Source organism: Musa acuminata, chromosome BXJ1-6, assembly GCF_036884655.1.
Source record: "Musa acuminata AAA Group cultivar baxijiao chromosome BXJ1-6, Cavendish_Baxijiao_AAA, whole genome shotgun sequence".
Taxonomy (NCBI): domain Eukaryota; kingdom Viridiplantae; phylum Streptophyta; class Magnoliopsida; order Zingiberales; family Musaceae; genus Musa; species Musa acuminata.
The window spans coordinates 2,064,691-2,076,850 of record NC_088332.1 but is presented as its reverse complement, the minus strand read 5'-3'; the positions used below and the strand labels follow the sequence as shown (position 1 = coordinate 2,076,850).

Below are 12,160 nucleotides of genomic sequence, written 5' to 3'. Positions count from 1 at the left end.
CTACTGAAGTGTTTCAGGAAAATCAATATATAAATTGGGAGATTGCATGCATGGAAAATAAATGGTGAGCAAGAGTAGGTATAACTACTGAAACATTTCCCTGTAAGTTAGTTTCCAAGCTAGTAACTGATGAACTGTGAAACGTTCAAGGAAAGCTTACAACTTGATATGATCATTGAAGGACAAAGACTGTGTAGAGAACGATCATATCTCATTGTTCTCAACAATTCAAGTGTCGTGCTACTTACATTGATGCCTCGGCCTTTTGTTTCACTAAGGCGTATCTTCTGATGCAGTGGTAGAGCAGCAGGGCCCTTAAATTGCATATTGTTCATCCAGAGCCCAATCTGATCATCTGAACATGTATCAAATCTATGTTCTAGGCTTGGCAAAAGGTAGGGGAGCTCTACATATACTAATGTTATGAAGCAAACCTTCGAGTAGGAGCGAGGATATCCATGTCAATGAAATGGATGCACAGCATCGTTTCCTCTATTTCCTGCTGTCGAAGCACTTAGTGAACGGATTCATCTGTTGGGTCCACTTTGACTTTAAAGGAAAGAACCAGCAAATTTTTATGCACTGGAGCAGCAACCAACCTAAAATTGTGGATGAACAAAAATAATTAAAATAAATATTGAATCATAACTCGTTAAAAATAGAACTATTTGATCATCTAACATTGAATCTAATCTTGCAAAAATATAGATTTCATCATGTACCTGTAAAACTGCTCCTCAAATTGAACTTGAGGAGCAACTTCAGTGTCACCCTTAGCAACCCTTTTTTGATGATTTCAGGATATTACATCAATTGTGCAGTATTTTTCAGATGAAAACTCTTGTAGAAATGTGTCATAAAGCTCGAGAATAAAATAATTTAATGGATTAAGATGTGAAACTATTAGCTAAGACGATAATTACTGTGTTCTGAATTAAGGAAACTCAAATTAAGGAGACTTCATTGAAGAATTGACATTACATAACATTACATGAAGGACATCAACCTGGTATAAAATGAGTTGTTGGGCACCAAAGGGCTTTTCAAGATTTCTTTTCAAAACTGAATGCTCACTTTAAGTAAAAAAAAAATGTCTCATTATTAATTGATCACCGAACAATATTATGTCGGACTATGAAGGTGCAGAAATAAATCATCTACAGAAGCTTGATTCCTATCTGACAATCCAAAAATGGTCACACTGGATTCTAACTGCAGCCTACCACTGGTCCTCAGAGATCTTGTTATTAATCAACAGGAAAGAAACTATGATTGATGACACTAATAAAAATTTGTCAATTCTTAGCAAACAATCATCTGTCAGAAAGAATATTAAACCCTTCAATGTGTCTGCCTTCAAGAAAATCATTTAAGACCAACAAAATGGAGGAACTGACAATCCAATGTCCTGCCAGGACTCATAACCTTGAACTGATAATCCACTGCAGGATAAACGTTGAGTGATTGATAACAAAAATACTTGCTGACAGGTAATGGTCCATCCTGAAGAGCAAAACAAAGATCCAAGGAAATGATTGTTCATGAAATGTCAAATAACAGACAACAGAAATCCCTAAAGATTTAATGTCTACTATTTTCATATTGTGCCAATATCCACAGCTTTGATGTAGCATTCGCTGCTATCCACCTTGTCAAATTTATCAAACAACAGGATTCCTGGCATGGTTTAGCTCAAGCAAAAGATATATTTTAGTCTTGTCCAGGATTGGGTTAGACATTAGTGTCCAAAAGACAGAGAAGTTCACCTGTAAACCAAAGGAATTGTAAATTTTATGGAGTGGGTGTAGGTTTTATCCCAAACCTGTCTCATATCACAATTGGGTTTTCCTACATGTTGACCTGGGTCAAATCAGGTCAGTAGTCAACCTCAAAAGGTATATTATACTTTTGCAAATAGAGTTTCAGATAAACTTGAACTTGATCGGTTAAGTTGGCTAGTAGAGCTCAAATTTATATATCTTCTTTGCAAAAGTGTTAGTTTCTGTCTTTGCAGAAGGGTCAGAGAACCCAGAGTACGACCTCATACGAAATCAATTTATCAATTTGTCAATAGTCAGGTTTGATCAAACAGACTGAACCAATTGAATGTAGAATCAACTTAAACAAATAAAGTTTGTATTGATCAATAATAAAATCACTATGTCCTGATTTTTTTTTAACATAAACTTTTCAATGAATATTTAAATACATCACAAATAGTAATACCCAAAAGAGAGTAGCAGTTATTGATTTAGTATAATCATGATATTAGATTATTCTCCTAAAACTAATTCTAGTAACAAATGGAGCCTTAGCTATCAAGTATTTAATTACTGCAAGGCAAACTGAAACAAAGTTACAAGTGAAATTTCATTTAGTCATAGTTCTTCGATCTCTTTTTTCTCTTGTTCACCATACTTTCATTTCCTTAATTATGCATCTACCATTTGCCGCAAATTCATCTCAACATCTGTTATATCAAGTTACTTATGATAGAACGGATCAAATACTCTACTAGAAATCGAAGCTACTAATATGTACTGGATAATGGGAGCTAATATGACATACACCAAAAAGAATGTGATCAAGCACGACTATTGTAGGGCCACTTATATATTATCCTTTGTGGTTAAACCTCCTTAGCGTCTCGATCCTTAGACCTAAAAAATTTACATTAGAATCCATATAATTATGAAAGTGAAATATTTAGCTCCATTTATCCTAACGTCATCGGTTTTATCAACTGAAACATGAAAATAATGGACAAAAAAATAATTTTAATATTTCAGTTGGTGGCGACGGATGACGACGCCATTAGGGGCTACAGGTGTGGATGAGGAAAGCGATGACGAGAGGTAAGGGCCACTCTGCATTTGCGTCGACACCAATGCAATTGTCGAGCAACTCTTTCACTGCTTTACATCTGCGTCGACGTCGTCGCATATACAAAACGACCTTCACCTCTTGCTACCGCTCTTCTCATCCACAACAGCCACGCATGGCCCCCAACAGTGTCGTTGTCCGCCACCATCAACGTCATCCGCCACCACCAACTTAGATGTTGAAATTATCTTTTTGCCCATTATTTTCATGCTTCCATCGGTAAAAATCGACGACATTAGGGTAAATGGAGTTAGATGTTTTATTTTCATAACTATAGAAATTTCAATATAAATTTTTTAAGCCTAGAGACTGAAATGTTAAGGAGGTCTAATTACAAGGGATAATATCTAATTAGCCTATTGTTATGGTATCCATATTTGTGAGAACATGCATTTAGAGCACCTGATGCTGCAGGGACTGAGACTAGATAAGTGCACCAAAAAAAAGGGCTTAAATAACTACATTGCAATAAAGACAACTACACTGCAATAAGAGAGGCATTAAAAGTTGCCTATCCAAGAGAAGCAGCACTAATTAATAAAGCTGCCCGAGGAGTTTGTCATATTGTCATATATAATGTGATTGCGACCAACAAAGTGTCTCCCTCCTTGCCAAAAAAAAAACAGTGTCTCGCATATATTTTTCATGGACAAATTGTGTGCCACAGTAGGACTCTGTCATAAGATCTTAGGAAATTCTGACCATGTATAAGGTCTCAGTATCCATTAGATACCTCTCGACAACCTTGACCGACAAACTTCGCCCATAAGGGGCCAGGAGGGAATGTAATCCTTCCGAATCTCAGCATCTCAACAATTAGCCACTTATCCAAGTGAGTTCGAAAACTAGCCAATCATAACAAAACCTTTTGTAACAAAAACTAGTACTAACCAAGTTGAACAAATTACATGGTATAAGGGAAAAAAATATACAAACTCATGCAAAAACTATAGTTTGTACGAGTTCAGAGGGGGAAATTAAGATTACCATCCAATGAATAATAATTGAAGATGAAAAATAAATAATAATTCAGGTCAAGAAAGAAGTCGATCACCATCTAATGCACTCACTTGTTCCACATCAAGAACCCCGGCGCCAACTTAGATCTGTAACGGTCCACCGCCTCCCGGGCCTTCTTGGCAGCAATCCGGGCTCGCTCGCTCGGCGGACTTGGAAATTGCCGCTCTTAAGATCGAACCCTGTCTCCTTGAGGTGCTCCCCCGAAACCGAAAACGCACCGCGGCTGAGGGAGTCGGAGAAATCCTCCGACGTTAACCTCGCCGACCCGTCTCCGGCTCTCGGGGGGAAGCTAGGAGGATCGTCGGTTCTTTGAGAGCGCTGCCATCTTAAACGGCGGATTGGAGAGCCGTAGGAAGCCGAGGAAAAAGAGGCCGTGAGGGTTCGAAAAAGGAAGGCGGTAGAGGAGACGGAGATGGGCGACGAATGAGCTCGAGGCCGCACGCTCGAGATTCGGAGGGCGACGACGTAGGCGATGAGTTTGGGGTCAATTAATGAGGTTTATTGATAAATTTTAATTTAGAACCTCCAACATTCTTCATATTATAATTAGATTTATATTTCGGCAAAACAATATTCTTCCACTGAATTATCGCGCCTAACTTACCAATAAACCATTTCGAAAATTAGCAAAAAGATCCTTTTAATTTCGTGTACATATTATCAGACCATAACACTTTTTTTGCTCGATGGCTTTCTGTTTGTTTTGGATCTCATAAAATACATTTATTTAAGTTGTTAGGACATGATACAAAGGTAATTTCTTTAGAAAATATTTATATTTCAGGTATTTCTCAAACAAAATATGGTATTTTGGTTTTTTCCAATCAATACCTTTCATTCGGAAACTATCCAACCTTTTTTCGATTAATTATAAATTATTCATTATAGTTAACTATGATTAATATCCGGATCCTTATATTTAAAAATATAACATTAGAGTCCAAATATTTAATCCCAATTCTTCTTATATCATTAATTTCATCGATGAAAAAAATAACGTGTTGTCACTTCAAACAAAACGCCAAAGGATAAAAGCATAATTTTATTATTTTTTAAATTATTAAATTTATATCCACTTCTCACTCGAACCGATTTCTCTTCCTCTCCTTTGATCTACTTACCCGTCGCTCGCCCACCACACATGCTTGACTTGCAATGCTCACCGTCATCGCACCTGCACCACTCATCGTCGCTGCACCTGCTTGACCACCACTCCTACATTGCTCGACCGTCGCCACACTTGCACCGCTCATCACCGTCACATTGGACCCAGCTCGCCCACCGCACTCGCTCGATCGATTCTAAAGTGGAGATGCACAAGCAATAAGCTTCTCTAACAATAACGAAATCATCGTCGGCCAGGGCGAGGATGACGGGGCGATGGGTGAGCAGGGTCCAATGTGGCAACGATCGAGTGAGTATAGTGCAACGGGGTCGAGCGGTATAAGAGAGTACGAACACGAGTCGTCAACAAAGAAGTCATGAGGGTAAGGTCATTAGTTAATAGCTTGAGTTTTTAAAAAGTATCAAAGTAAAGGATATAAGTAGAGCTACCTATGTTAATAATAGCATTCTTTACTCGAGTGTTAGTCATACACACAAAAACTACCAAGGTATTATTATGATTTGGGTTAAGATACGCCATCTCTTCCTCAAAGGTTATCTCCAGGTCATCATTTGTCCTCGAGTAATTTTCAGTGGTAAACTCGAGCATAAGCCTTACGACTCGAGTTGTCTCACCTTAAGGTGGGTCCACCAATGATAATATTAATCTATCTCTCCACCGACCCCTAAGGTCGGGGTGAGAGTTCTCGATGTTTTCGCACGAACCGCCCGAGGTATCCTCAACATATGAGTTCTTCAATCTACTCTTTCAAATCACGACAATCCTTTATATCATGGTCATAATCCTGATAGAGCTGGTAGTATTCGAACTCGTATCTTTTCGCCAATGGAGTCTTCATCGAGTGAGGGCCTTTTAAGAGCCATTCACTTTTGTCTATAGGAAAACTTTAGTTAATAGACATTCAAGAGGGTTAGCTCAGACCTTAGGCGAGGTAACTCGAGTCAATCGTTCCTCCTTTATAAGTGTTTCCTTTTTCTCTTGCTTGAGTTTTAGAAAGCATTACTGCTAATGGTCTCGAGCACACATTCCTAAGAAAGTGAAGTTTGAACTCTCTCGTAAGCTAGGCAAAAGTGCAAATGGAAAATGACTTTATGAGGGAATAACATTCTTGTGCTGAGCCTCTTAACGTGGTCAGAAAGGTGCGGCACATCAAAATATCTAAAGTGTCATACAATAATATTTAGGCACATAAAGCTGCAATATGCTCTATCGGATTGACATTGTCATCAAATGCCTCCAATGATATGAGGTGAAAGTTCATTGGATTTGGTTCCTCTTGAATTTTCTAGGTGAATGACCACTGACCCAAGGTGAGGTCGACCAATGCTTCTCCTTTGGATTGTTAAAACTCTTATCACATCTCCTCTGAGCGTCGGTCAATTTATCGTAATTGGGTTTGTAAGATATCCTCTATTGAATTTACCGATTAGATCTCGGATTCAAGTAAGGTAGAGTAGTGGTGTAGTCTAATAAATTCTATGATTAGAAGAAGAAGTGCCCCCATCGGTCGGTGGTTCGATGGGCCTCGATAGCTCGTGGGATGTCAACACCATGTTGGGTGGGGGAACCTCAATGGATGATGATCATGGTTGACCCGATGATTGCAACTGAGCTAGTGGCATCGCCTGTTGGGCTAATTGGGGCAAAAATGGAGCGACAGCTTGTATCATGCTTATTAGCATCTGTACTTACTAGATGAGATTCAAGAACACCTTAGTTAAGATGAATAAGTAGCTCAAGATCACTCTCGGGGGCAAGAAGCCCGAGACATTGAACATACGCTAATGTCACATCGACGTGTGCGTCAATGTTGATGCATCAACGTGTGGAAAGGATAGTTGTTGCTTCCCCAAGTGAAAGTACTAGATGTTAGGGGTAAAGCCTCCTCGTTGAAGCATTCGTTAAGAGGGTTAGTGGACAAACATTCTTATGACATCGGAGTCTCCTTTTAGTTTCAAATATATTAGGGAAAAAGTTATTGATGTCCTTATCAGCCCGATGCAATCCAGGCTCGTATGCATAGGATGCCCGAGGTATTTCCTAGGTGGAAATACCGAGCTCTCAATGTGCCACATATATGAAGATCGAGGTGAGAGATGTTTCCCAACCCAGTCCCTCAAATGCTAAATTTATTAACCAAAATTTGACAGATGTGAGTCGTAAAAAACAGTCTAGTCCCCTCTAAATAACTTCTATGAAAGCTTTCATTCAAGTTATCCTTCTATTAGATTAATAATTTTTGAATAATGAGAATAGTGAAATTATTTTTTATCCCTTTTTTATGTCATTCCTATATGTGAAAATATGTATTTTATCTTCCATCGATAAAATTGATGGCGTGAGGAGAAATAAAATAAAATTTTATTTTTATAATTATAATGATATTAATATTTTTTTAAGTCTAAAGATTAAAATATTAAAGATAATTAACTATCAAAGATAATATATAATTAGCTCGTTTTAAAAAGAAATGAGGTTAATATAAAATCGTTGACGTGAGAAGAAATAAGATTAAAAGTTTTACATGTCAATATAATTTTTTGAAGTATATAAATTGAGATATTAAAGATGATTAATTATAAATAATAATGTATAATTAACCCGTTTTATAGGGTCACCTCTTATATGTCGGATAAATGAGATAAGGTATGGATGAGGTGTGCTGAGGTGTGCATGATTGCACACGTTCTATTTCCCTCGTCTATATAAAATCGGAATACAAAACCGTTGGAGTACTACAATCTACATGACCTAGAAATTTAGGCACTTAATTTATTTATAAGCTTACCTTGAGATGAGATGCAGATATTAAATATGCAAATGCAATCGAGTCGAATTTTTTTACACAAATTATAATACATATAATTAATTATTTAATTGATTCATCCAGCATGAGTTGGATCTATTTAGATGAGAATCATGATAACCAAAAATAGCTAATGACAATTGTGATGGTCATAATTAATTATTAATTTTAACCTCTATAGTTAAATAATGGGCGCTCATCTTCTTGAAAATTTAAATGCGTTAAAATTGAAATTTTAATAATCCAATTATAGAATTTAATATAATATACTTCTTTCTCCAATTATATAGGTCACTCTACCTTTAACATCCATCTAAAACATTCGCTTGATCAAATTTAGGAGGAATACATAAAAATGTAAATTGGAGTTTCAATGGCATATAAAACATATAGTTGATGGTAAATGTAGAACCACTAACTTTTGAGGAAATATGTGTATATATAAATATGTATGCAAATTTATTTTTATTGGATTTAGTTACTATTAAAAATACAATTTCGGAGGTTTAAAATAAGAAATGTTACGCAATAAACCCTATTATATTGTGGAGGTTTATGATTTATGTAATAGAATATTAGAAGGGAAGCCATGCTAAATTGAGTCCACGACTTCGTCATCTCCACCTTCCTTTCTCCCACCCCACGCCACAAACGAAGCCCAAATCTTCTCATCGAACCCCCTCGCTCTCCACCGCTCTTCAGCGATAAGAAAAATCCACGAATCCCCGCTTCTGCTCCACATCACATTCCCCCTCCTCCTTACTTTTTAATCCATCACTCGTGTCTCCGCGACCTCCTTGCTTGGCTTCTCTCTCTCTCTCTCTCTCGCTCTCGCCTTTGCGAAGAGTTTACGATCCATGGCTTCCACCGCCGCCACCTCCTTCTCCCTCCTCCCAACCTCCTCCCGCAGGCGGTCGACGACGGCGGCGGCGCTACTCTCCGGCGCGGTAGCCCTCCGTTCGCCGCTTCGGCGGCTGGGTTTCGCCGGGGCCGCGGCCGACCCGCTTCTGGCGGCTCACGTGGCGGCGAAGATCAGGTCCGTGGCCGGGAGGAGCGGGAAGGGGTCGCGCGGGGTGGCGTCCATGGTCAAGAAGAGCGTGGGGGACCTCACCGCCGCCGACCTCAAGGGGAAGAAGGTATTCGTCCGGGCGGATCTGAACGTTCCCCTCGACGAGAACCGCAACATCACCGACGACACCAGGATCCGGGCGGCCGTGCCCACCATCAAGCACTTGATCAGCAATGGGGCCAAAGTCATCCTCTCCAGTCATCTGGTGAGATGTTCCCGTTCTCGGTCAACTCATTTGTTTCTTGATTATTCGGAATTATGTCATTGGCCGCTTGATATAGTGATTGCCCAGAATATGGTACTTCATATGATCATTTAGTCTTTGATCTTCTTCGATGTTATGGCCTCAGTTATCCAACTTGTTATGCATGGCACGAATTGCCCTTTGGTCCTCTACCCTTGTTAGGATATCAGATTTTGCATCATTCAGTTTTCTGCAAACATACTACCACGACAGCAATGGGAACTATAATGCCCATTACTTCTCTTCAGTATTACTACAATCCACAAAGCATTTTTGTATTTCTATATCAAATTAATCTGAAAGGACAGAATTTACTAGGAAACTGCAGATTTTTTTTCTTGGTTCTCTTATATTTGTGATGAAACTAATATAATTTTTTTATTATCCTCCCCCCTCAATTCATACATTTTATCCACATGAGAAATATATATGGTTGCTTTTTGCTTATTCTTTCGGATATAGTGTAGGCTTTATGCATGAGATACTTGATTAAGTTTCTGCCTTTGCACTGTGGACTAAATTTGTCCTCGTACCTGGAGATATAGTAAATTATGCCAATTAACTGTCGCTTTTGAAGTTTCTGGTGTATTATTTAAGCTTCCATCTGTTTTGAAAATTTTTCGACAGTGTGGTAATCCATGTAGACATATTTGTAAGTCTATGGTTTCAGTTAAATACCTAACTTTTATAGGTATGAAATGTGACAAAAGCATACAACTTTAAGTTGATTGCAAAGATTCTGGTTATGGCTATCTTTTTTGTGATATATGTATCACAATGCATTTTGGACTTTGATAGATAATGCTTTAATTTGTATTTTGTTCTTCAATTAGCTACAACCATTGACTCTGAACTCACATTTTTGTTATCTGCCAAATCAGGGACGCCCGAAGGGTGTCACACCAAAATTCAGTTTGAACCCAATTGTGCCTAGGCTTTCTGAACTACTTGGAATCAAGGTATGTTCATGTTTTAACTTGTATGTTTATGTGAAGTGCATAATTGTAGTGTCTTGTTTTACTATGAATTCCTTTATGACAAACAGGTTGAGAAAGCAGATGATTGTATTGGACCAGAAGTTGAAAAATTGGTTAATGCTCTACCTGAAGGTAGCGTTCTACTTCTTGAAAATGTTAGATTTTATAAAGAGGAAGAGAAAAATGATCCTGAATTCGCAAAGAAGCTTGCAGCACTAACTGACCTTTATGTGAATGATGCTTTTGGAACGGCCCATAGAGCACATGCATCAACAGAGGGTGTCACCAAGTTCCTGAAGCCCTCCGTCGCTGGTTTTCTTTTGCAAAAGGTGACTATAGACATTAATACCAAATTGTCAGGCATGTGTACTTAGGAGACCTATATATTTTCTTTGGAAGTCCTGTATACGCTGATATGATTTTGAATTCTGCAGTTCTGTACTTTAATTAATGCGTGTTGCTCTAGATTTGCAGACTTCAAATGGTTACCATTTTTTATACTTGTTGTATGTTTGTTTTCCTAACCTTGATTCTTCCATGTAATTGTAGGAACTTGATTATCTTGTTGGTGCTGTTTCAACCCCCAAGAGACCGTTTGCAGCTATTGTAGGTGGCTCAAAAGTATCATCTAAGATTGGGGTGATTGAATCACTGTTGGAGAAGTGTGATATCCTTCTTCTCGGTGGCGGGATGATATTCACATTTTACAAAGCACAAGGTTTCTCAGTGGGTTCTTCTTTGGTAGAAGACGACAAACTTGAGCTTGCATCATCACTTCTTGCAAAAGCCAAAGCGAAGGGCGTGTCTCTTTTGTTACCAACTGATGTCATTATTGCAGATAAATTTGCAGCTGATGCAGAGAGCAAGGTTTGCTAATTTAATATCTTCATTAAAATTCATAACTGGCCTTAGGAAACTATCGATTATCACACATCTCATGTAGTCTAAACTTAAAGTTCTCACTATAATGGTTTGTGGATTTCAAGTTAACAGCTTCAACTATATTTTACTAGTGAAGAAAACAACAACAATTGGTGATGAAGGAATGACGATTCTGTTTGCAGGTTGTGCCAGCGTCTGAAATCCCTGATGGTTGGATGGGGTTGGACATTGGACCGGATTCAGTTAAGACATTTAGTGATGCATTGGATACAACCAAGACCATTATTTGGAACGGTCCCATGGGAGTTTTTGAGTTTGACAAGTTTGCTGTGGGAACTGAGGTAAATGATAATTTGTCTTCTACTCAATATGGTTTGACCGATGTAGGTTTTAAATTATTGATAATGTTGAATAAAGTTTCTATAACTTTGCATTTAACACTTATACACCTATAAAGAAAGCTTGGCTGATTGTGTTGACATGGCAGTCAATTGCAAAGAAGTTGGCAGAGCTCAGCGGGAAGGGGGTGACGACGATCATTGGAGGTGGAGACTCTGTTGCTGCAGTCGAGAAAGTTGGAGTTGCTGATGTGATGAGTCACATATCAACTGGTGGTGGAGCTAGCTTGGAGTTGTTGGAAGGCAAGGAGCTTCCAGGAGTTGTTGCTTTGGATGAAGCAGTTGCTGTAGCTGTATGAGACTAAACTTTGTTACCAGAGGTGCTGGCTTATGTTTCCCAATAATAATTGTCAATGTGATGATCTCTTTCACCTCTATTTCGCCCAAAAGAGGATGGATAGAGATTTAAGAGTTTGCCGCTGTCAAGTTCCTGGGATCACTCATAATAAGTGCATTCCACCCTGTTGTAGTTCATTTTTTATTCATTGAGATTGTCACAAAGTATGGCAAAACGAAACGTTCTTGTTTCGAGTGGGTCAAAGATGCCGTGTAGTTTGTTATGCCTATTGCCTGATTTTGCAATCTTTTCTCTGTTGCATGATATCCTTTACGGTTACAATATTGAATGCTCGATCAAAATCGTTTGTTTGGAAAAATACAGTTCACCGAATTGCTTTAGTTATCATAAAGGGATTAGTTATAAATCGTCAACACCGATGTAGTTGCCTATCGATGAAAGAATCGTTTGACACTTG

At 38.4% G+C, this 12,160-nt stretch overlaps 1 protein-coding gene across 1 annotated transcript; it reads left to right on the top strand.

Moving 5' to 3' along the window:
- The first annotated feature begins 8,447 nt into the window (after positions 1-8,447).
- Positions 8,448-11,965, top strand: LOC135675570 (phosphoglycerate kinase, chloroplastic-like). The gene is made up of 6 exons (XM_065185849.1): positions 8,448-9,109; positions 10,030-10,107; positions 10,194-10,454; positions 10,675-10,992; positions 11,190-11,348; positions 11,495-11,965. Exons 1-6 carry the CDS (start codon positions 8,693-8,695, stop codon positions 11,702-11,704), a joined length of 1,443 nt encoding a protein of 480 aa, XP_065041921.1. The 5' UTR covers positions 8,448-8,692; the 3' UTR covers positions 11,705-11,965.
- Positions 11,966-12,160: the final 195 nt, after the last annotated feature.

What these genes read in the sequence shown, in the direction of transcription:
- LOC135675570 (XM_065185849.1), top strand. Translation starts at nt 8,693, where the DNA reads ATGGCTTCCACCGCCGCCACCTCCTTCTCCCTCCTCCCAACCTCCTCC. An exon ending in TCATCCTCTCCAGTCATCTG is followed by an intron (nt 9,110 to 10,029) that starts GTGAGATGTTCC and finishes CTGCCAAATCAG; the next exon opens with GGACGCCCGAAGGGTGTCAC. An exon ending in CAGCTGATGCAGAGAGCAAG is followed by an intron (nt 10,993 to 11,189) that starts GTTTGCTAATTT and finishes TTCTGTTTGCAG; the next exon opens with GTTGTGCCAGCGTCTGAAAT.